At 38.5% G+C, this 27,905-nt stretch overlaps 1 protein-coding gene across 1 annotated transcript in view; it reads right to left on the minus strand.

Annotated features, from left to right (window-relative positions):
- Positions 1-27,905, minus strand: part of LOC150081103 (laminin subunit alpha-2-like) — a 707,948-nt gene that overhangs the window by 47,606 nt on the left and 632,437 nt on the right. Inside the window, exons 57-59 of the mRNA XM_090380924.1 lie at positions 27,618-27,806; positions 22,772-22,996; positions 8,243-8,432 (exon numbers count right to left, since the gene is read on the minus strand). Of these exons, the coding sequence (XP_090237050.1) occupies positions 8,243-8,432; positions 22,772-22,996; positions 27,618-27,806 (604 nt within the window). The remainder of the gene's footprint in view (positions 1-8,242; positions 8,433-22,771; positions 22,997-27,617; positions 27,807-27,905) is intronic.

The following is a 27,905-nucleotide window of genomic DNA, read 5'->3' on the forward strand; positions in this document are numbered from 1 at the left end:
AAGCAATTTGTACAGGAGCATCAAAACTTACCTCTCGGACAGACAGAAACATCCAAGTAATAACGCCTTACAAGAAGTTGACCTGGCCGGTCCACAGGGGCTGCCCTCAGGGATCTGTCCTGGGACAACTCCTGTGGAACATTGTGTTTGACAAGTTCCTCACCATGAACCTGGGGGAGGTGGAGGCCCAGGCCTTCGCAGACGACCTCGTCCTGACGGTCACAGTGGATTCCAGACAGAACCTCGAAACGCTTGCAAACCAAGCCCTTGAAACCTTGCTGGACTGGGCAAAACTTAACAATCTCGCCAACGAAGACGGACTCAGTACTACTCAGAGGGAGGTTAAACCTTAGAAGACCACCACAAATCAAGCTGGCACCGCAGCCAAATCATTTCCCCTAATCCCAATACGGTTGAGAATCCAGCAGAAGCGGATATCATATTCACATTCATGGAGAGAGTGAATCTTCTGCTGAATGCAAGACAGAACTGGATGAGAATTATATCTCACAGTTATTAAAGCCTGTAACACGCTGACATAGTCGGAATATAAAATGAACCATTGGTATTGGCATTTACTAATGTGATCCAAGGCTAACTCTATACGTGCAGCTCTAAAGTAAATATACTGCATTCAGATAGAATCTGCTCCGATGTAGTGTTGTCAGTAAAGACAGCAGCAGCAGATCCTACATATGATTCTGACTTCAAGCCGTCTATGTAAACTGGCGCAAAGTTAGAATGTTCAGCTCTGTGTGCTGAATAAAGCTGCAGGTAGACAGATGGAGTGTCCGACTTTCTCCAATTTTTAAGGGACAAGTCTCATGCTGGAACATGAGAATGCCAGGGTGGAAGGGGTTGCTTTAGTGTTTGGGAAACCTTGTCTACCTTGATTTTAAGTTCTTTGAGTAGCTCTTGGAGACGAATACCAAAAGAACAATTGGCAGTCTTATGAGTGTCGTACAAATTTTTGCATCGTGGCTCCAAAACGAATGGCCATGTAGGATGGGCTGGCAGGGATTTCAGTTTTAAAGTGTACTTTAGAGACAACTGCTTACATCAAAGAGATAATGGTGGTTCGTTTGCTTCGACATACAAGCTCTGGACAGGAGATGTTTGAAATGCTCCAATACGGAGAGCCTGATGATGTACAGGATCCAGCCATTGATGTACACTGTCTCTGGCCGAATTGTATACCAGGGACCCTTAATCTAATCTGGATCATACAATGCATGGTAAATGCATAGTAGAGTGTATCGGTCCGCACCCCAAGATGTAGAGGAGAGAGAGAGAGAGCGGAGAATTTTCAGGCCTCTCGTGCACTTTGTATGGAGTTGACGGATGTGATCCAGAAAGGTCAGCTTTTTATCAAATATGAGTCCCAAGAATTTTGTGTCCATTGCTACTGGAATAGCATTTTGTCCAAGCCTTAATTCAGGTTCAGGATGAAGATTACGCTTACAACAAAAGTGTATGCAAATGGTCTTCTGCGGCAAGAACCTGAATCCATTAGACAGTGCCCAGGAATTTAGGTGATCAATGGCTTTTTGCAGTTGTCTTTTAATAACCCTCATGTTGCATGACTGACAAAATATGCTAAAGTCATCAACATAGAGGGCACTATTTACAGTTTGAAGAAGTTGTTCTGTGATGGAATTTACTTTGATGATGAAAAGCGTGACACTTTATACTGATCCTTGTGGTACTCCCTCCTCTTGACAGAAGGGACGAGAGAGTGAGGATACACAAACTTGGAAAGATCATTTGGCTAAAAGGTTTTTAATAAAAATGGGGAGATGCCCTCTAAGACCAAGGCTATGCAAATCTTTTAAGATGCCAAATCTCCAAGTTGTGTCATACACTTTCTCCATGTCAAAGAATACAGACACCAAATGTTCATGTTTCAGGAAAGCATCCCGGATGGAGGTTTCCAATCTAATAAGATGGTCCAGAGTGGACCAGTTCCTTCGGAAGCCACACTGAATGTTAGAGAGAAGGTCATTTGATTCTAAATACCACATTAAATGAAAATTAACCATTCTCCCTAGGATTTTGCACAGACAGCTAGTCAGAGCAATAGGACGATAATTAGTAGTGACTTTTGGATCCTTTCCTGGCTTAGTAAAGGCAAGAACAATTGCCTTGTGCCAGGAATCTGTAAACTGCCCTTCAATAAAGATTCTATTATATAGAAGGAGCAGGTGATCCATAGATTTTGGTGAAAGATGCTTAATCATTTCATAATGGATGCCATCTGGTCCAACAGCACTTGCCTTGGAAAGACTGAGAGCTCTTTTCAGTTCCTGTATAGTAAATGGCCCGTTGTAGGGATAAAGGATCTTAGACTTAAAATTAAGTGCCTGTTTTTGATTTTATGTTTCAGAACCAGGAACTCTGGGGAATACGAAGATGTCGCAGAGATGAGAATGTTTCCCCAAGAGAATTGGCTATTGCAGTTGGATCTGCAATAGTGCATCCATTATAATCTAGAATTGAAGTGTGGGATGTATATTTTCCCTTCATTTTCCAGATTTTGTCCCAGATCAACTTAGTACTAGTGGACTGAGTAATTGATGAAGTAAAGCGGATCCACGATTCCTTTTGACCCTGACAGCAGATGTAGTGTGCGCGCGTTTATAGGCTATAAGATTGGCTATGGTGGGATATCGTTGGAATATCCCCAGGCTTTGTTTTGTGCCTTTTTTGCTGCTGCGCATTGTGAATTCCACCATGATTTGGGAAATGGTGGAAACCAGGCAGATGTTTTTGGAATTGCATTTGCAGCTGCTTGGACGATATTTTCTGTGATGTACATGACTGCATCATTGATAGGCTCCTGACTGACGGCACTGAGGTCAAAATTTGCCTGTTGTTGGAAGGCAGTCCAGTCAGCCTGATCAGTCTTCCACCGTGGTAACCTGAAAGGCAGACACGGTCTCCCACTGTGTAACAAGGTTATCACAGGGAAGTGATCACTTCCATATGGGTTCTCCTCCACTTCCCAACTGAGTGAAGGGAGTAAAGAAGGGGAGCAGATAGAAAGATCAATGGCAGAAAACGTATGGGTAGGCATGTGGAAGAATGTGTTGGTTCCCACATTTAGAAGGGAGAGGTCATTGTCATTTAGCATATGCTCTATGACTCGTCCCCTTCCATTTTTGCTAGCACTACCCCACAGGGTGTTATGTCCATTAAAATCCCCAAGAAGTAAGCAAGGGGGGAGGCAACTGCGTTACAAGATCATCAAGGTCTTCCTGGAAGATGTCAGTCCCAGGTGGCAAATAAGTAGAGCAGACGGTTAATAAAAATCCCACTGTAAGGCGAATTGCAACAGCCTCTATGCTGGTTATAAGTAGCAAAGGCTGAACTGGGGTCTGGTTGCCCACAAGGATAGCCACTCCTCCATGAGCCGGCCCATCCGTAATTCTGTCCTTACGAAACAATGTAATTGTTATGCATGGTGGGGTCATCATTTGCCTTTAGATAAGTCTCCTGCAAGCAAAAGCAAACTGGCTCGTGCTTTTGCAGGAGGGTCTTAATGTCATCAGTATTTTGCCAGAATCCACAACAATTCCATTGTAGGAATTTAGCCATTATTTTGGCATGGTGGATCCATCAGGTGGCTTCCGAGGTGCTGAGGGCTTATTTTTGGCAGTCTTGGATTTATCTTTTTTGGGGAAGTATGGACTCTGTCCCGTGTTCATTTCTTCCTCTGCAAAGAGTTCCAAGACTGATTCGTCTGGTACCTCATTAACCTCTACATCCATTGTTTCTGATATTATGGGTGGCTCTTCTGATCTTCTTGGCTTTTCTTTACCACTTGGTTTTGGTAGTCATGGAGCACTAGGAGTTATGGATATAGGAGTAGCAGCTGACTGTTTTTTGGTGGGCTTTCCTGAACTGAATAAATAGCGTGCAATCGGATCGTACCACCTCAAGAGTGGTACGGTCATCTCAATTTGTGTACCGATAGTGCACTTAGCAGAAAACGTGATATTCAGCTCTGTTTTTAATTTTTGGATTGCTTTTTCATCCTTCCACCCTTGACATGCTCTAGAATAGGCAGGGTGCCCTCCTTGGCAGTTGACACAGGTCGGTTTTGAAGCTGAGCATTCCTTGCTCTTGTGGTCTTTAGCACCACATTGAGCACAGGCAGGGTTACCACGACAAGATGCTTGTGAGTGGCCGTATTTTTGGCATCTAAAACACCTCAGTGGGTTTGGAATGTAAATCCTCACTGGGCAGTTTAGATAGCCTGCCTTGATGGAACTTGGAGGCCGTGGTGTGTTGAATGTGAGGATAAGAACTCGGGTATGGACGAGATTCCCATCCTTTCGTATCGATATTCTCTTGACAGCTGTCACTCCTTGGTCTTTTAATTCAGAGCAGATCTCTTCTTCAGAGACATGAAGAAGGCCCCACTCTGATATAACACCTCATGAAGAATTCAGTTTTGTGGGGGGTTAAGGGTGTATTCCCCCTATGGATGTAGAGTTCAAGATTTTTGATTTTTGCCGCTTGTTTTGTGCTGGAAGCTTCAACCAAAAGGTCATGAGAACACAGTCGTTTAACAGATTTTGGTGAACCTGCCAACCCTTCTAATCCTTTCTGGATAAAGAAGGGCGACATCTTTCTGATTGACTGCTCTCCAGTGGAATGGAGAATGAGGAAGAGTGGCGTCATTGATGGTGGTGTGTCCTCAAGGGGCCTTGTTAGGGCTCCAGAAGAATTAGAATTTATAATACTCATAAGAGTAAGATAAAAATTTCTAATGCCCTAAGTACCTCACCCACCACGGAGCCTTACGAGGGGATGCCCACTCATGAACTAGCAGGTACTGCGTACACAAATGGGATGCCAAGTTTGCTTAGGAGCACTATACCCACATTTCCAATAAGCCTTGATCCTGTCCCAGGACCAAAGGGAGGGAGACTTATTGGAACACAGTTGACCCAAGCAGTAAGAACAACCTGCCGATTGATTCCAGTCAGGCTGGTCCGGGACCACAGTGGTGTATCAAGGCTGGATCCCTCAACTACCAGGATCTCTCTTTCCAAATTTCCATGGGTCGCGGTGCACGGCTGCACATGCCGGATTCCAATGATGTAACCCTGGAACCAAGGTATTGGCGTTAGATCCCAGCGATGCTAATCTGGAAGACCAGCAGCATCGCTGGGAGGTCTCCTCACAACATACAAGTGCCCATGTCGAGGGGATGGTCATGGAGTTTTGTCAATGATATATAGGAATTTTTCTAGCAGAGACAAGGAAGCAATTAAACTTTGTATAAAGCAGTGGTCGGGCCACACTGAGTACTGTATACAGGTCTGGAGGCCTCATTTAGGAAGGATGTAGAGTTGCTAGAACGAGTACAGAGAAGGGCAACAAGATTGGTGAGAGGAACAAAGGGGTTCTCTTACCAGGAGAGCTTAAATTCTGTAAGTTTCAGCATCTGGAGACTAGACACCTGCGATGTAATCTGATTGAGGTGTACAAGGCCTTGAATAGTTTGAGCAGGCTCAATGCTAATGGGATACTTCTACTTGCTCAGAGGTATTAAGAACCTGAGGGGGCATAGATTTAAATTGAGGAAAGACAGTGTATGGAAGTTTGCCTTTAGCCAGCAGGTAGCTGATTGCTGGAACAGACTTCCAGCTGCTGTTGTGGAAGTTGATAGCTTAAATAAATTTAAGGCTGAACTAAAACATTTGGAGTGACCAAATGGGTAGGTTTTTTTTTTTTTTTTTTAATTGTAATTTTTATCTATTTTATTTATTTTTGGCTGATGCTCTATAAGCTTGCTTTCTTAGATTGTATGTCTCAACATCATTACATCATATGCATAGTAGCTAATGCTAATTAACTAAACCTGAATATGACTCAGTCTTATTAGATTTAGTAAACTTCAATTATCCTTGTACCAATTACATGGTTCCTGAATTACTTGTGAATGATATTTCTAATTCTTTTTCTTATAATTTTCATCACTTGAATGTATTGAATGCTTATGAAACGGCATACTGTCTGTAAACTGAACTAAGTTTTCACTCCCCCCCCCACTTTTGTATTTTAAGTTTTTGGTTCCTTCCATATAATGGGGGTGAGAGGATTATCAATAAATTACTGCTCTGTTTTTTTTTTCCCCCCTATATTCAAAGTTTCTGAAACCATTCAACATCGTAAATACTTGCGATTTCTCTTCTATCCCTCATTTCGGTCTATTATTGTTTTTCCTTTCAAATTGACCTCAGCTAGGATGACCAGATTTTCAGGAAAAACCATAATACTAGACTTGGGGGGGGGGGGAAGCATAAAAATAATTTCACAGGAAGAAATACTCGGATATTGCTAGGAGCTGTTTCTTAAAGATAGAGTGATATAATTTAACTTATTGGATTTTATGGTCTAATATTAGTAATTCTAATATTATTTCATAGAACAGTGTCCAGGTAGATTTGTAATTTTATTTTTGCCTCAAAATTAACTGTAGGAAACAAAATTCAGAATCCAAACACAATTATCATATTTTATAAGACAAAAAAAAAAAAAAATTACAACATAAAATCATAAAAAATCGTAATTAAATATTTTGTTTTATATAAGAAAACAAACAAAAAAAATTATATTTTTTTATACTCTGATACAGTCCCAAGGTGGATAAGGGTGGGTGGGTGTGTTTAATGGTACATAGTTACACTGGCTATAGTGTGCCTGTCCATAGAGATGTGTTAGGAAATAATTCAGAATTGAAGGCATTTCAATTTCGTTTTAGAAGACTTCAGAATTGATGATATATTCCAATTTTTTTCAGAAAGCTGAAAAGTTCATTACTATTTGCCTGATTGCCAATAATATGCTCTAGTGATCTTGGTTGTTGAAGATTTGTTAAAGAAAGCAGAACTGACGTCTTGTTCTGTTCATAGTGAGGACAGTCAATAAGAATATGTTTGACGGTTACTTGTGCTGAGCAGTGTCGACACTGAGGATCATCATCTGTGAGTAGATGGATATGGGTCAGATGAGTATGCCTATTCTTGCCTGTGTAAGTACCACTTCTTCCCTTCTCATTGTCTGGATGCTTGAGTGACAAAATTTTGGTTCCTGTTTCAAATGAAAAAGTTTATTATTAGCCTGGGTGTGCCATAGTTCTTTCCACTGTGTAAGGCTCCTGCTATGATGGCATTATAGTCTGAGGCTGGAACATGGACAGAAGTCAAATTTAAAGTTGATGGATTTTTTGCAGATATATCTGCCAGTTCATTCCCCTTTATCCCTGAATGTGCTGGAATCCAACAAAAGTTCACTAATTGTTGACGATGTTCAATTTTCAAGAGCAACCTCCTGAGGTTGTGACTCTGATACAGTCCCATGGCAGCCAACGTACCAGCACTACAGATAACAATGAGCTGTGCATTTTCTGTGGCACAATACAAGCTTAATCTTGCACCCAGGATTACAGTCAGCCATAAAGAAATACAAAAATCAAAACACATCTCTCTCTATAAAATCACTGTGACTTCTATACTGTTGCAATTTGAGCATAAACATTATTTAGTTTATGTTAACCATGAGATGGAAACTCAGTATGATATTGGAATATATTTTTTTTGATTCACAAAAACAGGTTATTTTTATTTTATTTTTTCCATTATCTTCTGAATGTGTTGAAATATCTGTTTTGTTAGTGTGGGGTAAGGAAATTTGGTAAATTTATTCACAATTTTAATGGTGGTGAAACAAGCAGTTTTTTTTTATCATTATTAGGGAACTGCACTTGCTATGCAAGCATTTTTCACTAAGCAATTATCTTTTCTGATATATGCAGTAGTGCTGCATTGCTATGTACCACCAGTAAGCAAAATAAAATTTGCCACCCTAAATGTTGAACACTGATATGTGTTAATCAATCAGAAAACAATATCGAAAAAAATTTCGGTGCCCTCTTGAACTGCCACCCGTAAGCAACACTTACCTTTCCTACCCACTTATTTTGCACAGTGAGTCGATATCTAGAAATTATCTTTCCTCGAAAAGTTGCAGGTTATTATAAATGAAACAAAAATGCAATATATCAGTAGTACTTAAAATATTTTATTTATATTAAAATATGAATATTCATATTTTGTGTATTGACAGCATTAAACATTTTTAATATTATTTTAAAATCTTAGTTAAATCATGGTTTTAGAAAAGTCCCTTTGAAATAAAGTTTAAATAATGAACTTATTTAAAGTTGGCTTACCTTGTGCCATCTGCCATCATTAAGACTGTGTTGAGAAACAAGCTTCTGTTCATGTTTTTTCACCTTAATATTTATCATAACTTGTCCACCTATTAATATTACAGCCAAGTAATTCCTTTTACGTGCACTTTTCACTAGAAGCAGAAGACCATCTGGATAATGAGTGCGGAATTCCAAGGTGATGTTGAAGCTTTGGTGGACAGAAAAATTATTGCTATGTCAATCTTATTTTAAAATCTTAGTTAAATCATGGTTTTAGAAAATCCCTTTGAAATAAAGTTTAAATAATTAACTTAAAGTTGGCTTACCTTGTGCCATCTGCCATCATTAAGACCTCTTCCTATTACATTCTATAAAATATATTATTATATTTTCTTCAAAACCTAATTTTTTAGATAGGATATTGAGGATTCAAATATAGTCTCTGAATAATCAGTTTCTTAATTGTTGAACCATTTTAAATATCTTTAATTGGATGAGAAAATGGACAAGACCAGGTAAGTGACAGCTGTGCTTGTAACTTAAGCTTTCTCAAAATAAATTAGTATATTTTGGCCATTAGCCACATTAACATTAAATATTTTATTATCTGTAATATTTTTTTATTGAGTAAATGTTTTGGAAAATGGCTATTAATAAATATTATAATGGCTATTTTTAGGTTAATGATTATTCGGATAATATTTATCTATAAGTTTTATAAATTCGATAGATAATAATTACCCCAAAGTTTTGCTGATGGCAGTGTTTCTAATTCACAATGAGGCGAGATTCAATAAATTATTTGATTTAAAACATTTTGAATCACAGTATTTTCATTAAATACTCTGATTCCACAGCACATCAAGGTATTCATTAAGTACAATAAGACCTCATTTCCTGGTTCCAGAGGATGCCAATCTGGCACCTTCAGGACCCAGCACATGAAGAAAATTCTGGCTTTTTGAAAGTCACACATATTGCTGAAGTATTCGGGGGAAATTTTTATTTTTATTTGATAATACAGTAGCTCTGATTCTTATAAGCTCCACAGAATGATAGGTACCTGCATTAAGGCAAAATTTTAACACTGTACTGCCAGATTGGTCCAGTAGGTAATGTACTTACCTAAGAAATAAAACTTGCAGCTTGAATGCTACTTCCAATATGGGTGTTGTGATCATCTACTATTTTTTATGAGGTATAAATAGTGTGATATGATTTCCACAATTGAATTTGCCTCAAAAACTAAATATGTACTATTGTATTATTATGTACTATACTGCATCAAATTTGATTAGCATCGAATATTTTGCATAATAAATGATTTTATGTTGCACATTATAATAACAATGATATATGTTGTCTAGGAAACATGTAAAACAGAAAGAAATTGGTGTAAAGAAATTATTAACGGAATGTAATGCACAAATCTAGCATGCTGCTTTTTTTGAAGTCCGAGAAATATTGAAAAAGAATTTGAGTTCACTGTATTTTTGATATAATGTTCTTGATGAGGGAAAAAGGATGTATCCACTGGGGGCTATCAGGGTAGGCAATACTGCTCATATTACAAAATCAGCAATACTGTTGCTGGGTTCAGGACCATTCATAGTCATTTTTAAATTTACACACCTGCATATTCATTTAAAAATGCACCCTTTTACTGTTCAAAGTTTATTGTTACAAACAAATTTTTCTGTTTGTGTATTGGTTACAGAATCCTTGCTTATTTGAATGGCCCTAGCTGGATTAACATTAAAAAAAAAACAGAAACCACCTCAGCTAAAAAATTGAGTCCTAAAATTTTTTGATCCTATCATGTGTGTGTGTGTGTGTGTTATGATAAAAACAGCCTCATTCAATTATTTTTCAATATGTTGTTGTGCTAGGGTTTTTGGTGCATTAGCAATTAAGACCATATTGCTCCATGTATACTGTCTGTAAATTGCATGTGTTCTGTGGTTTTCTGTTTGCTGGATGAAAAACCATGCTAGCCTTGCCTGAGTAACTCAGCCACATTGTAAAATAAGCCCATAAAAAAATTCCCCAGATCATCAGCAGGACTTGAACTCTGGTATTTTCCCTTATGTGGGGAAGATAGCAATTCTGCCAACTGTACTACCCATGAGGGCTCTGCAATATATATACAGTTGAACCCTCTCTATAATGAAGTGCCTAAATCACTTCAAAAATTTGATTTTGGCACTTCATTCATCTCTGTATAGTGAAACCTTGGAAGCCAGTCAAAATTATTACATGGCTGGGAGCACTCGGCACAGAATAAACCATTCACTATTTTTGGAATAGGTAGGGAAATTTATTAAATATTATTTTTAAGTATGAATAATATCCTGTTTTAATTTCAGACATATAAACTGTATTTAATAATGCAATTTCATTGTAGAATGTACTAACTTTGAGCAAATGTGACAAAAACACATTGCATCAGAGTGAGTTTAAAACTGGCACAAGTAGGAATGCCAGATAGGTCTATAGTGTGGCAGCCAACAATCACAGCAGTGTTGTTATATGTAAATTTGTAAACTGTAAAAGGTGAAAAAATGATACTGGAGAAATACTGAAATTCACATTGACACCCTTCAACAGATACAGAGAGCTCCAATACAAAGAGCTCCAAGAGATTAGTAGAGTTGGGAGAATGGTAGAGACAACAGATGAATTTGACACAATGAGCTAGACAGATTTTAAGCCAGAGAAGATCAAAGAGAGAAGATTCCAATATGGCCTACATATGGTAAGAATATACCCAGGTCCTTGACATAATGTGGCCTTGACAATGCTCCCCGCATACACACTACTCGGACTCCCTCCAGTCACTATCTGGCAGAGTAGAGGTAGCAAGACTATACACTAGCTGATCCGGAAGCCTCCTTGAGAGTTACCAATAGGTTCGGTCCAGTGTACTAACTAGCGGCCGGCCTGTGAACACCGTTTTAGAGCTGTACCCTTGAAATGTAAGGAATATTGGATCTTGCCAGGATGTTCATCATAACCTCAAAAGAATAAAATTATATAATACAGAATATAATTTTTTTTTTATCACTTGACACATATACGTGCAGATAGGAACTGCTACCTTACCACATCAAGATTTATTTTTTGTTCTTGATTAATATTCTAATAGTGGAATCCCACTAAGAATAAATATTTATCCCAGATTAATTTATCCATTAAAAGTTGCAATGAGTAGAGAATATGTTGAATTTATTTAACCCACCCAGTTCAACAATAGATGGAAGCCTATTCCGACAATCAACCACGTGCTCTCTGAAGACAAACTTCCACACACTTATCCTGCAACCATCCTTCAACTTGAATTTGTGTGTAGTCTCAGCAAGTGGGAAAAATGGCATTAACATTCAGATTACTCAATTCATTCAAGTCCATAAACACCTGAATCGGATGACCCCACAGGTGCCTAGTCTCCAGACACTGCAATTTGCAGAACTGAAGCCTTTCTAGGTAAGAGCACCCTTTTGTTTTCTTCACCAGTCTGGATACTCTTCTCTGCACCATTTCCAGCACAACTACATCCTTCCTAAAATGACACCTTCAGACCTGTATATAGTACTCAAGATGTGTCCTAACAGTGGCCTTATATAAAGAGATAATCACCTCCTCATCTCTGCTAGCAAAGCTTCTATATATTGTAGTACATGTTGGTACTAATGATAATAAGAGTAGGAGATCTGAATTGCTTAACAAGTAAGTACAGGGCAATGCTGAGAAAAAGTCATGAGCTAGGAATAAATTTGAAAGTGTTTGCAATTTTGCCCGGACACGATAGGAGGGAGTACACGATGATAGCCTTGTCAATCAATTTGGCCCTGGAGAGACAGTGCAAAGCTCACAGGATAGAATTTTGCTCAGCATAGTCTGTTTGTTAACAGGAGAAATGATTTTCAGAGGGATGGGATACACTTAAATAGAAGAAGTGCAAGAATACTTGCTGATGCTATCGAGGCAGTGCTAGGTGGGTTGGAAAACTGCTAGCTTTCTGGGGGAGGGGAATACACATACTAACAGCAGTTGCAAAGAGTAGCATAAGTAATTCTTGCACTGCTTCTATTGGGATATACTGCAGCCTGAAAAGCTAGGTGCAATAAAAGCAAACAGAGGTACATGTTTATTTGCTTGTACAATAATTCTAGGAGTATAGTAAACAAATTTGATGAATTTGAATATAGTGAGTACAATGTGTACATGAAGGGGGGGGGGGAAGAGTAATGCCTTTGGTGAAGAAGCACACAGAATCTAAGGGAGTGCCTTCTGATGTGGGTGGGTGGGTGGGTGGCCAGTGCAATGTTAAGTCAGTTAGGTGTGACATAAGCACTGGGAAAATTAAAATTAGCAGGAGTATGCTATAGGCCAAATGAATGTGACAAGTATACAGGTAGAGTGGGAAAGTAGACCAGAATGTCTTTTAATGGGAGACTTTATCAGCAGTGACTGATCATGCTTTAAGAATATCCAGTTAAAGGAACCACTAAGATGGACAGTATATTGATGTGGAATATATTTAAAGCTATAACTACTGTGAAGGGTAAGGAGAAGGGATTTTTCTTTCATAAAGGTGACTATGACGGTCTTTGGCATTTTTAAAATTCCCTTTCAGTGAGACCAACTGATGTTTCCACTGCAAATTCTAACTGGGAGGCATTCAGAGAAGTAATCATAAAAGTTACTAAGCTTTTTAAGCTAACAAAGAGATACAGTTTACGGTTTAGGCCTAAATGGATGTCAGATGAATCAATGAGAAGCAAAATGTGTGGGATGATTATAAATTAGCAGTGGACATGGAATCCCACACCAAGTAGAAATTAGTCTGCAATTGGGTTAGTAAGAAGATTAGTCAAGCTAAGGCAGGTTATGAAAAGTCCTTAGGTAAGAATGTAAAGAAAAATAGCAAAGAATCCTTTGCTTATGTTAAAACGAGAAGGAAAGAGATGAACAACATTGGCCCACTAGATATCATTATTTAGTTTGTCAGCCATTGTTGATCTTGTTGATCATTAATAGTTTATGCCATTTATCAGCAACATGATATGTTATTGAACAGGTTCCTGACAAATGAAATAAATATCTTGCACCTACATTCACATTGGCCCAACACCAGACCCTGGGGACTCCACTAATAATATCAGTCCATGAAGAGTAGCGTCCATCGATTACCACAAACTTTTGGAGCGAATGGATGGGTGAAATGGGAGGTTTTTTTTTTTTTTTTTTTGGCTGATGCTGTATAAACTTGTTTTCTTGCATCATATGTCTCTACTAATGAAGCATAACTATTCCTTGGATTCATGCAAGGTTCCTACAGGTTGGAGGTATGCAAATCTACTATTCACAAATGGGGATCAAGGGGCAATATGAGCAATTATAGAACTGTAAACTTGACTTCTGTTCCAGAGAACATAATAGAGTCAGTGGTTAAAGAAGTATTGCAGGGCCTTAACAGGAATGGACTTATAACAAAATCACAGCATGAGAATAAGGGGAAGGGAATTCTGTCTAACCAATTTGATTATCTACTATGACTTAAGAACTGGATGCAAACAATAATTTTTACATCATATATTCAGATTTCAATAAAGCTCTTGACACTGTTTGATGCAAAAGACTGGTGTACAAATAGGAGTGGTGGCATTAGGGCCAAGTTACTGCTATGGATAAAGGGATGGTTGAGTGGCAGAAGACAGAGGGTAGTTATAAATGGGCATTGTTCTTCTAGGACTAATACTATTGGTGGAATGGCGAAAATTTAGTGCTGGGCTTATTTTTGTTTTCAGTACTTATTAATGATATTAATAAAGCCATATCAGACTTAATGTCTAAGTTTGCAGATAATACAAAAGATGATGGGGGTGGTAAATTACAGTGATCAAGGTATGTTACTGCAATAAGATCATAACATTAGCATTAGTACAGGCATATGATGCAAGGAAGCAAGCTGATACAGCATCAGCCAAAAAAAAAAAAAAAAAAACACTGCCTTCCCATTTTACCCATTCATTCGCTCTAAAAGTTTGTCCAGTTCTTATTTGAATTTATTTAAGGTATCAACTTCCACAATGACAAATGGAAGTTGGGTCCAGCAATCAACCACCCACTGGGTAAAGGAAAATTTCTGCATATCTATTCTACAACTGTCTTTCCTCAGTTTGAATTTATGCTCCCTCAAGCACATAATCTGAGAAACAGGAATAATCCCATCAGCATTGAGCTTGCTCAAACCATTCAAGGCCTTATACATCTCAATCAGATCACCTCACAGGTGCCTAGTCACCAGACACTGCATTTTGCAAAACTTAAGCCTTTCTTGGCAAGGACAACCTTTTGTTCCCCTCACCAATCTTGTTGCTCTCCTCTGTACTCATTACAGCAGCTCTACATCCTTCATAAAATGATGCCTACAGATCTGTATACAGTACTGAAGGTGGCCTGACCATTGCCTTATACAAAGGGATAATCACCTCCTTATCCCTGCTAGCAAAATTCCTGTATATCATTGACAAGATATACAGGAATTTTCTTTTTCTTATTTATTGATTTGAAATTATTGTTTTTCTAAAACTTTTGATTTAAATTTAGTAGTATAACATTATTTTGTGATTTTCTGATTAACTTGGTGTATTTATTCTTTACTCGGCCTTGTAATTGCATAAAAGTATCGGTAAAAGTTTCCACGTGTTTCAACTCCGCTAGCGTTCGTAATTTTCCCGCCATTGTGATACGATAGTTGTATGCCGTACTAGATAGCGTTAGTTGAACTTCGTTAGCAGTTAAATTGTACGTTTAAATAAATACATATAACGACTTAGATTACAAACGTAATATAATTAATTATATTTAACATAATTAATAACATAACATAATTAATTATAATTAATTAATAAATTAATAGAATCATGACTCAGACCAGAGCAGCAAAGCAAAAGGATCAAGCTAATGGAAGCGCTGTGGCTCAGAGCAGAACTGAGGGGGGCAGTTGTCCTCTGACTCAAAGCCTTATAAAATGCACTGTTTGCTTGATGTTTGCAGAGCAATCGGGTACGGGACATGATACTGCCAAGGAGGATGTCTTTGTGTGTGCGCGATGCAAGGAGTGTATCGATATCAGGCAACAACTCGGCGTTCTTGTGGGCCTATATGAGAGCTTGAAGGACAGGGTGGATGCCCTCGAAGAAACTAAATTGAGGGGCCCATCAAGCTCTCAGCTGCCCACATCAACGCCAGAGCTTGCACTTGGGCATCGCGTGACACAGAGACAACCCCCAAGGCAGAATGCGCTGGTCCCGAAGGAACTAGTAGTTGTTGGTGACTCTATTGTCGGGAAACGGGGAACATGCTTTGTAAAAAAGATAGGTGGAACAGGACCAGGGTATGTCTGCCAGGGGCAAAGGTTGATGATGTTGTAGAGCGAATATCATCTTTTAAGGGCACAAAAGGTGATATAGTTGTACACGTTGGCACTAATAATATTAAGAGTAGGAGACCGGCAGAATTACTTAACAAGTACAGGTCACTGTTGAACAAAAGCCGAGAATTAGGGTTGAATTTGAAAGTGTCTGCAATTCTGCCCAGACACGATAGGAGGGAGTATATGATGAGAGCCTTGTCGATCAATTTGGCCCTGGAAAGATTGTGCAAGGCTCAAGGGGTAGAATTTTTTTCAGCCTGGACTGTACTTGTTAACAGGAGAGATTGCTTCTACAGGGATGGGATACACTTAAATAGAAAGGGTGCAAGAATATTTGCTGATGCTATCGAGACAGTGTTAGGTGGGTCGGAAAACTGCTAGCTTTGGGGGGAGACAAAGACCAATAGATTGACAGTAGCCACTGGCAGAGGTGAAAGAGATTCTTGCACTGCTTCTATTAGAATGAGCAGAAGCCTGAAAAACAAGATGCATGGTATTTCAGAGACTGCTGGGAGCCATTGCGGTACAAATAAACACATGGGTTGTGTTAGGGTAGCTAAGAATAGAAACAGGTGCAGGTATACTTGCGTGTACACCAATGCTAGGAGTTTAGTAAATAAATTTGATGAATTTGAGGTATTGCTCAAAACATCAAAGGCAGATATTGTTGGGATATCAGAGACGTGGTGTCACACAGATATAAGGGATGCAGAACTGCAATTTGGGGAGTACAACGTCTACAGAAAGGATAGACAGGATAGGAAGGGGGGAGAGGTTATGCTATTAGTTAAGAAACACATAAAAACCAAGGAAGTGAAGCCAGTCGACATCGCTGGACAGTGCAGTGTTGAGTCAGTTTGGTGTGACATAAGCATTGGGAGATCAAAATTGAGAGTAGGAGTGTGCTATAGGCCTAATGACTCTGATGAGTATAATAAGGAACTGTACAGGGAAATAGAGTGGACCAGTAAATCAGAGAGTCTTATAATGGGAGATTTTAATTTCCCAGATATTGACTGGAATTTGGGGGCTGGTTACTCACACACTAGCAGGGCTTTTGTGGATTTATTGGATGATTGTTTTCTACATCAGCATGTTCAGGAGGCAACTAGAGGGAGTAATACTCTTGATTTGATTATCAGCAGTGATTCTTCATGCATTAAGAATCTGCATATAAATGAACCACTAGTTGGCAGTGATCACAGTGTGATTTTTTTTTTTTTTTTTGATTTGGTAGTTGTTGGCGCATCGGCTTCTGTGGCCATATTGCATCTCCCAAGGTTTTTGCAGTACTTTGATCCAAGCCCGAGGCGGGAATCGAACCCGCAACCTTTGGGTTGCCGGGCAGGTACTTTACCCACTCGGCTAGCCCGGTCGGCTGATCACAGTGTGCTGAAGTGGGATTTACTGAAAGAGGTAACTACCATTAGGGGTAAAGGGAAGGGTTATTGCTTCCGTAAAGGCGACTACGATGGACTGAGACAGTATTTAAATTCTATACAGTGGGACCAACTGATGATGTTACCAACAGCAAATTCAAAATGGGAAGCATTCAAAGAACATATCTTGGAAGCTACTAGGCTTTACATACCAACTAAGAAATATTGTTCAAGGTTTAGGCCAAAATGGATGTCAGATGAACTAATGAGGCATATGGCAGAGAAGAAAAATGCATGGGATACTTACAAATTAACACATGACACAGAAGCCTATGATAGATACAAGTTGATATGCAACCAAGTTACAAAGGAGGTTAGGCAGGCGAAGGCAGATTACGAGAAATCCTTGGCAACGGATGCAAAGAAAAACAGCAAAGAGTTCTTTACTTATGTAAACTCTAGAAGGAAGGGGATGAATCAGGTTGGTCCACTTGATATTGATGGGTCAACTGTTGATGATCCTGCTCAGGTAGCTACCAAACTAAATGAATATTTTGCATCGACATTCACACATGAGGAGTTATTCAGCAAGGGGAATGCCAGAGGTGTATTCAACTCTAGCAGTAAGCTACAGAATCTTGAAATAACTGGGAGTAAAGTGGAGGAGAAACTGTTGAAGATAAACACAAGAAAGGCACCCGGGGTGGATGGGATCTATCCAGTTATATTAAAGGAGGCAGCAAAGGAAGTAAGCAAACCCTTAGCCATAATTATGAGAGCTTCCTTGGACTCAGGGGAGGTACCCATAGACTGGAAATGTGCAAATGTGACCCCAATTCACAAAGGAGGATCAAAGGCTGACACAAGTAACTATAGACCTGTGAGCTTAACTTCTGTTCCAGGAAAATTAATGGAGGCACTGGTTAAAGAAGCACTGCAGGATCATTTAGACAAGACTTCAGTTATAGCTCAGACACAGCATGGTTTTGTTAAGGGGAAGTCTTGCCTGACCAACTTGATTGGATACTATGATGCAGTCACAAAAGAACTGGATGCAGGGAATAACGTTGATATTATATACTTGGATCTTAGAAAGGCTTTTGATACTGTTGCACATGGAAGACTGCTACACAAATTGGAGCAGTGTGACATTGGAGGCAAATTGCTGCTATGGATAAAGGGGTGGTTGAGTGGGAGAAGACAGAGAGTGGTAATCAATGGACACTGCTCATCGTGGACTAATGTTATTAGTGGAGTCCCTCAGGGCTCAGTGTTGGGTCCATTATTGTTTTCTGTATTTATAAATGATATTGATGATGGTATATCAAGCTTAATGTCCAAATTTGCAGATGATACAAAGGTTGGCAGGGTTGTCAAGGACACTACTGACACTACACTGCTGCAACAGGATCTGGAAAGGTTGAGCAGATGGGCTGAGAGATGGCAAATGAAGTTTAACATTGACAAATGTAAAGTACTACACATGGGAAACAGCAACCCCAGGGCAACGTATCAACTCTGTGGTGCTACACTGACAGTGGTAGAGAATGAAAGGGACTTGGGGGTGATTGTGCAGGCAGATATGAAGTTCTCTGAGCAGTGCAGACAGGCTGCAAGAGTAGCTCATGGAGTATTGTCAATGATATACAGGAATTTTTCCAGCAGGGATAAGGAGGTGATTATTCCATTGTATAAGGCAATGGTCAGGCCACACCTAGAGTACTGTATACAGGTCTGGAGGCCTCATTTCAAGAAGGATGTAGAGCTGCTGGAACGAGTACAGAGAAGGGCAACAAGATTAGTGAATGGAACAAAGGGGTGCTCTTACGAGGAAAGGCTTAAGTTTTGCAAATTACAGTGTCTGGAGACTAGGCACCAGCGAGGTGATCTGATAGAGGTGTATAAAGCCTTGAATGGTTTAAGCATGCTCAATGCTGATGGGATTCTTCCTCTAGCTCAGAAAAATTACCTGAGAGGGCATAAATTCAAATTGAGGAAAGACAGATGTAGGATAGACGTGCGGAAATTTGCCTTTAGCCAGCGGGTGGTTGGTTGGTGGAACAGACTGCCATCCCTTGTGGTGGAGGTTGATAGCCTAAATAAGTTTAAGGCTCAGCTGGACAGGTATTTTGAACGAACAGAGGGGTGAAGTGGAAGTGGGTTTTTTTTTTTTTTTTTGGCTGATGCTGCATAAGCTTGCTTTCTTGCATCAAATGCCTCTACTAATGCTAATGCTAAGATCCCATGAGCTACTCTGGCAGCATTTGCACTGCACAGAAAACTTCATAGCTGACTGCACAATTACCCCAGGTCTTTTTCATTTTACATTACCTTGAGTGTTGTACCACACAGTTGGTATGTTACTTTGCAGTTACTGCTACCCATATGTAGTACTTTGCATTTGTCAATGTTAAACTTCAGTTGCCACCTCTCAGTCCATCTGCCCAACTTTTCTAGATCCTGTTGCAGTAGCATAGTGTCATTAACAACCCTGTCAACCTTTATACAGTCTGCAAACGTGGACATTAAGCCTGATATACCTCATCAGACTCCATAGCTGAGATCATCAGACTCCATAGCTGAGTGGTCAGGAGCGGGAGTGCAGTAGCACACGCTCCTTGAGTAGACCAGGGTTCAAGTCCCTGACTGCTGAATATGGTTGATCTGCCAATGCGCACTGGACCAGCATGACAGATTATGGTCCATTTCCCTCAGCATGAATTGTTGAGGAGACTTCTATCCTGCAGTGGGTTGATAATGGCTGCACTTTACCTTTTTTTTTTTTTTTTTTACCTTCATCAATATTATTAATAAATATAGAAAACAATGGGCCGAACACTGAATTCTGAGGGACTTCACTAATAACGTTTGTCCATGAAGAGCAGTGTCCATTGATTACCACTCTCTATCCTCTTCCATGCAACCATCCCTTTATCCATAGCAGCAACTTGCCCTTAATGCCATACTGCTCCAATTTGTACAGCAGTCTTCCGTGTGCAAAAACAAATATGGCAAACATTATAATATATAAATTAATAATATTGAATTCATATCAAGCTTAATGTACAAGTTTTCAGATGACACAAAAGATGACAGGGGTGGTAAATTACAATGATCAGGGTATATTACTGCAATAAGATCTTAACATTGGCAAATGCAAGGTGCTGTCAATTAAACTTATAGTATAGGTAGCAGTAATCCCAGAATAACACTCAGGTTAATGGAAAATAAAAAAAAGTGCTGGGCTGCTAGGACAACTGGACTTTTTCAATGATATACAGGAATTTTGCAAGCAGGCATGAGGAAGTGATTATCCTGTTGTATAAGGCAATGGATGGGACAAATCTTCAGTGCTGCATACAGGTCTGGAAGTCTCACTTTAGCAAAGGATGTGGATCTGTTGGAACATGTGCAGAGAAGAGCAATAAAATTAGTGAGGGAGAACAAAAGGCTGCTTTTACAAAGAAAGGCTTCAGTTCTGCAAAGTGTGTCTGGAGCCTAGGAACCTGAGAGTACCTCTGCCTGAGCTAGTTAATGCTTTGAATTGATTGATTAACCTAAATGCTGATGGTATCTTTTCTCTTGCTCAGCCTACACATATGAGGGAGTGGACATAAATTTAAATTGAGGAAGGATAGATTGCAGGATAGATCAAAGTTTCCAACACATTCCAGTGTTTTCGATTGGTATGATTTGGAAAGCAACAGATTTAATATCTATTTGCTTGCTCTTGGTATGAGACATTGTTCTCTACTTTGTACTTTAGAATTTTTTTACACAATTTCTAGGATTCACAAGCTTTAGAATAGATGGGGTGATCACCCTGACAGCTGTTTATCATAGCAAGAGTTATTGTTTATAATAGGTGATTAGCATCTAACAGTGTATTGCATCGTGTGTATTATGTTCATGGGCTCATTTGCATGTTGATGGTTTGAAAATCCAAAATAAATAAGGATTTCCCCTAGACTTATTGGGAAGAACCATTACTCAACTCCCACCACCTGTAGCAAGAATTCCCACTCATCATGGTAGCTATTACCAGATAACAATTACTGACAAAAGGTTTTTTTTTTTTTCAACTTCTAGAAAGTTAAGGTTTCTTTTCTTTCACTTCCCAATATACATTAAGCATATGAAAGTCAGAGAAAGTGCTTCTGGCATTATTTAATATGGACAGATTGTGATTATTATTGTTATTATTAGTCATATGGTACAAGTAACCCGAAGGCTTTTGCTGCACCAACCAAACACAAAAAAATTTGAGTTACCCAGAGAGAGAGAGAGAGAACGAGAGAACAAGAGACAGAAGTAGAAGGGAATCACCAAGAAAGAGAAGAATGATGATATCCAGCTCAGGACCCTGAGTGTGCCAAGCCCATACTCACCAGATGTGAGTCCCTGGGATTTAGCATTGGTAGAGGCATACGATGCAAGAAATCAAGCTTATACAGCATAAGTCTTGTTGCCCTTCTCTGTACTTGTTCTAGCAACTCCACATCCTTCCTAAAATGAGGCTTCCAGACCTGTACACAATACTCAAGGTGTGGTCTGACCATTGTTTTGTACAAGGGAATAATCACCTCCTTATCCCTGCCCCAAAATTCTAGTCAATATCTGGGAAATTGAAATCCCCCATTATAAGACTCTCTGATTTACTGGCCCACTATTTCCCTGTACAGCTTCTTATTATACTCATCAGAGTCATTAGGCCTATAGCACACTCCTACTCTCAATTTTGATCTCCCAATGCTTATGTCACACCAAACTGACTCGACACTGCACTGTCCAGCGATGTCGACTGGCTTCACTTCCTTGGATTTTATGTATTTCTTAACTAATAGCATAACCCCCTCCTCCCTTCCTATCCTGTCTATCCTTTCTGTAGACATTGTACTCCCCAAATTCCAGTTCTGCATTCCTTATATCTGTGTGACACCACATCTCTGAAATCCCAGCAATATCTGCCTTTGATGTTTTGAGCAATACCTCAAATTCATCAAATTTATTTACTAAACTCCTAGCATTGGTGTACACGCAAGTATACATACACCTGTTCTTTTTCTTAGCTACCCTAAACACAACCCATGTGTTTACTTGTACCCCAATGATTCCCAGCAGTCTCTGAAATATCCTGCATCTTATTTTCCAGGCTGCTGCTCATTCCAATAGAAGCAGTGCAAGAATCACTTTCACTTCTGCCAGTGGCTACTGTTAATCTATTAGTCCTTGCATCCCCCCAATCTAGCAGTTTTCCGACATACCTAACACTGCCTCGATAGCATCAGCAAACATTCTTGCACCCTTTCTATTTAAGTGTATCCCATCCCTGTAGAAGCAGTCTCTCCTGTTAACAAGTACAGACCAGGCTGAAAAAAATTCTACCCCTTGAGCCTTGCACAATCTTTCCAGGGCCGAATTGATTGACAGAGCTCTCATCATATACTTCCTCCTATAGTGTCTGGGCAGAATTGCAGACACTTTCAAATTCAAAATGTTGTTTCTACCACAATATTGTCTACTTCTGTGTTGCCTAGCAAATGTAATTAAGTACTGATATATATATATAATTTCTTTGCATATGCCTTGTGTAATTTTGATTCATTTAAATTATGTAAATATGAAGCTACCCAGTTATCATTCTGGTAAAAAGATTAACTGGAGAATACATTTAATAAGAAATGTCTCACCAAGTGAAAAGAAAATTTAAATATGATATTTACTTACTCTTTCATAAGTTCTTTTTTTCCAAGGATTTTCTGTATATGGCTATATGGAATATCACCAAAATTAAAAGCGTTGTTATCGAAGGAATAGGCAAGACTTTCAGCACAGCTTTCTCCAGGATGAGCAAGTACCGTTTGTTCTACTTCTTCTGGAGAACCAATTTTGTTATTACTCAGTCCTATATCAACTCCCTTGTAATTCACAGGTTCATTGAACCTCAGCAGCCTATAAGTGAAAAATATAATTGAACTCTTCTATCAAAAGAGTTTAATATATATTAAGAAAAAAAAAAAGCCACATTGCATTAAACCATAGAAGATAATAGTCAAAGTCCCCCCCCCCCCTGTCTTTTATGTCACAACTCCTACAATTTCTATATTTGCAAAACAAAATGTTCTTTGTCTGTGGTCAGAGGCAGATTTAATGGCGGGCGCACCGGGCCCCGACTTCTGAAGCCCATGCAAAACCCCAACAAATTAGTTGAACATATTATTTCAAAACTTTGTGATTATTATTATGCTATTATTAATTATATTATACATATATTATATTCAAATTTTATTGGAAATAAAACATTAATAGTACATAATATTTTTTATTTATTTAAAAAAATGGTTAACATGTATTTTTATTTTCCCTGTCTCTTTCTCTTTTTTAAGGGGCCCAATATTTTCTTCTGTGCCCGGGGCCTCAACCGACCTTAATCCGCTCCTGTCTGTGGTAAGAACATAGTTGCCTTACACTACTGCTATTATTAGAAGGATTCAGAAGTGCATTGTTTGGGGTATGCACATTATCAGAGTAATTTGAAACACGTGTTGTGTAAGTATTATTTTTTCACATATTACTCTGAGATGTAAATTTTATTTGTGTGTATGTGTGCATACCCACAAATAAAATTTGCATGCATGCATGAACAGTCATATATACTTACTGTACACAAAAGAATTATCTAATGAATGGTGATGAGTACTGAAGTAACACTCCCAGTATCCATATGTGCAACCTGGAATTTGTATGGATCATTCATTTTATTCTACATGGCCATTATGGTTGTGAATTTATGATGAAGAAGGGTCAGTGGTGCAGGTTTTAGCATCAACTGTTATTTATCATCATGTTTTTTATCAAAATAAAATGTAATTTTTAAAGTATAAGTAGAGGTTAGTCATGAAAATTTAAGTTTTCCATAAAAGAAATACTGTATGAAATTCTCTCACAAAGGATAGACGGACTACTGTCACAAATGTACAGTCATCCTCACCAACCATGGGGGGCTACATTCTGAAATACACTGAATTTGGCAAAACTGCAGTAAGCAAGACTGAGGGCCTATAAAAAATATGGGTTGTGGAAAAAATAAAACAATAATTACACCAATAAAATATATGAAAAAAAAAAAACCCACTAAATTTCTTTATTATAAAGATGCACATGGTTATAGAACAAAGGAACATTAATATTATGTTTCTTTTTTTCTGTTAATGTTCTTGAAAAATTAATTCAAAATAAAATGAAATCATAAAAATAATTTTGTGATTTCATTTTATTTTAAATGTTAGGATACCTTGGTACCTAGGTAGCAGAGCTGCACCTCGCCATGTATAACTTTAATTGTAGCATTAATTTGTCATATTAGTTTCATGGTATATTAATGTTCTTTTTTGTATACTAGACTTCATTTTCCATTATAAATAACATAAAACCATAATTCCAAAATAAAAACATAACATTGATAATATAATAAGGAAAACAAGACAACAAGGTGTTGGAATAACACACACACCTTCAGCACTCAGTGAATGATTATAATAGAAAATCATAATAAAGGAAACAAAAACAGTAATTTTCAAAGCTGTTGTTGTTATTTGATGTTTTAGGAGCATTAGCAACTAAAACCATATTGCTCCGGGGATATGCGGTGGTCATTACCTGACCTTTCCACATCCTCCGTATTTGGTGGATCATGGACTCGAACCCCCGGTCTAATCAAGAAGCACATGCTATGCACTGCTGCTCCTACCCACCTGGCTACAGAGGTGCCAATTTTCAAAGCGTTATGAAAATAAGTCCAAAATACATCTGAGGAAAAATGTAAATTTAGTCAAAAACATGATCAGAGAGAGTGTAACACATTTATGCACTATATCAGGGAGTTGCCAATTTTTGTCTGTTACCATTCTTTCTATCAATGTCCATTTCATGACTTAAAGACAGGAACAATCGTGAGCAAAGCTTCTGAGACCAACTGTGCTTGTTAGCATATCAGAAAGAAATCTACTTGCTACTAAGCTTGCTTTCTTGCATCATTTGCCACTGCTAATGCTAATATAAAATTAAATAAACAGAAAACAAATCTAAGACATTCCTGAAATACAGTAGCGACATCCATTCCAACCATAAGTTTAAAGCCAGAGAAACAAGATCTTGACCAATTTAAACTTTAACCTTATGTTTTCCACAAATACTGGGTAAAAGAAAAAAGAAAAATCCATTTGAGGAAGTATGTAATCTTATGAAGAGCTAATGCAAAATGAAATTATTGCTTTTCAGAAAAGACCTGCTTCAAGGGGTATAGAGAAATGCTCCATGAGTAATTTTATATCCATGGAACCATTATATCACTTCAGGTAGGAAGGAAACTTTGGAGGAACAGAACAAATAGGAAGAGGACGATAGCAGAATCTTTCCTCATCCTCAGGACCTTCATACTGTGTAATCCTTGTTCCTTCATACTGTGGAATCTGAAATAAAGATTAAAGCTTACACTCAGAAATCCAGGTGCATGACTACCCATCCTCATTAGTTGAGGTTAATGAATATTATTTTTTTGGGTTTTTTTTTTTTTTGTTAGTTGTTGGTGCTGTTGTTATTTGGTTTTTAGGAGCATTAACAACCAAGGTCATATTGCTCTGGGAATATGTGGTGGTCATTCCTTGACCTTTCCACATCCTCCGTATTTGGTGGTGACGGGCTCGAACCCCGGTCTAATCAAGAAGCATGTGCTACTCACTGCTGCTCCTTCCCACCTGGCTACGGAGGCACCAGTTGTTGGTGCATCAGCTTCTGTGGCCATATTGCATCTCCCAAGGTTTTTACATTTTCTACTCTGATCCAAGCGCAAGGCGGGATTTGAACCCATGATCTTTGGGTTACCAGGCTGGGTTGCCAAAGCAAACAATAAATTAAAATCTGAATTTTTAAACACTGTTTGTAATTGTTTTTTTTTTTCATCTTTCAATCTAAGGCAAGCCAATCCACATGCAATTGTGAGGAAGTAGATTTCACTCAGAAATCCTGGTACTCTACTCGATATTGAAGTACACTGTAGGTTCAATATCTAGTAGGGCTTATCTAATGGTGGTAGAACTTGGTTTCAAGAATTGTGCAGTTGAAAGATGTTTCTTTTATTTTAATTTCTTTGTGGAGTAACTTCAAAAGGTAATACAGTAGCTTTGGATTTTTCATATTGGACATGCAAATTGCCTGTGAAGAAAGGTGAAGTCACCATTTGCTTGTTCTTCCACTGGTGGGTGGGTGGGGGAGACCAAAAGTTGGCTAAATATGCATGTTAAATCTCACAAGGGCCCAGAATTTGCAGTAGTTTTGTTACTGCTGTGAACAAACACTTGTACATATACAGTAAATGTAAAAGGTAAACAACTTGAAGCACAGCCTATAACTGAAATACTTGATCTACTGTTTATATTAAAAAAATAAAAAAACAACTAACAAATTTTAACAGTATTTTTTTCATAAATTTGAAGGATTACTGTGTAGCCAATTCAGAAACTGCACTTCAGTTCCTCATCTGCCTTCAATTTCTATTAATGCCCTCCCAGTTACTCCTCCATTGTCCCTAACAAGTGACAATCACTGTTGCCAAAAAACACAGCCTGTAAGGGAGGTTCATGGTTTCCTAGACCAAAGCTGCCATTTCTATTGTTGTTTTTGTCAAATTCATTGAACATGCACTGATTTTTAGCAGAACAGTTCCCTTTAGCAATTTCACAGGCCATTCTTGTGAACAACTGTAAGCATACTATTGAGAAGCAAGTTGCTGTAGTAGTAGCATTAACTATTGCATAAGGTGGCAAGAAACTGACAAGAACCATCCGTTCCTGTGATTCAAAATACAGCCTCAGACTGTATATTGCATTTTTTTAGTAGTGGAGAGGGGAAGAGATCCTTTCTAGTGCCAGTCCATATTGTACCACTGATTCTGGAGTTTAGTATTCACTGAAGAAATGTGTTTCTGTCCTGTTAAAACCAGTCCAGATGTTTGCTAGCAACAGCAATGAATTGGGTCTTCTGGGTTGAAGGTCAGCTTCTATGGGATCTACAGTGTGCACACTTTCTTGAACAAACAAGTGTCCATGAATAATTGCCTCTACACACACAAGGTTTATACACATTTTCAATGAATATCATGCACTGTTATTTGTCTGTTTTCTAAATCAGCTCAAATGTGATGAATATTCAAAACTGTGATGCTGCCTGCTGCACACAAGGTGGAGGTTAGCAACTTCATGGCTTTTGGTGAACTAATGAAAAAAAAAAAAAAAAAAGTAAGCATGAATCATACATACTTCAGTGTTATAGGATATCTTTCCCATATTCTGCGCTTAATCTGGTTTCACCTGCTCTTTTGAGAGAAATTTGATCCAGCACCATTCGTACCTGCATGATGAGCGGTAGAGTCTGATTTACTCGTATTTATAATTTAATGTGCTTTAAATCTTTAACTTGGTTAACTTAAGTTACCAAAAGACAGAGTATCTGTATCATTAATCAAAATAAAGCAAGCAAGGAACTTAAGTAATAAATGAAATACTGATATACTTACTTGTCATTAAATACAGCATCTTTAAGGACCCCCATAAGTGGCTGCTTGCTTGCTGCCATTGCTTCAACAGGTATTGTTTCTTTTGCACCACCAAGGTATAACCCACCATTAAGCGGTGCTTCTATGTCTTTTGTCCCTCTTGTCAAATGAATCTGTGCAACTTCATTGTCATCTATCCTTAGGGCCATTCTGATTATAAAAAATATTTAACTTTTATCAGTCAAAAGAAATTATATTCATAATCATTCAATAGTGCAATTGCAGTTAAGTAAAAAATTAAAAATATAT

Source organism: Mastigoproctus giganteus, chromosome 9 (assembly GCF_048544385.1).
Source record: "Mastigoproctus giganteus isolate SK-2022 chromosome 9, ASM4854438v1, whole genome shotgun sequence".
Classification (NCBI taxonomy): domain Eukaryota; kingdom Metazoa; phylum Arthropoda; class Arachnida; order Uropygi; family Thelyphonidae; genus Mastigoproctus; species Mastigoproctus giganteus.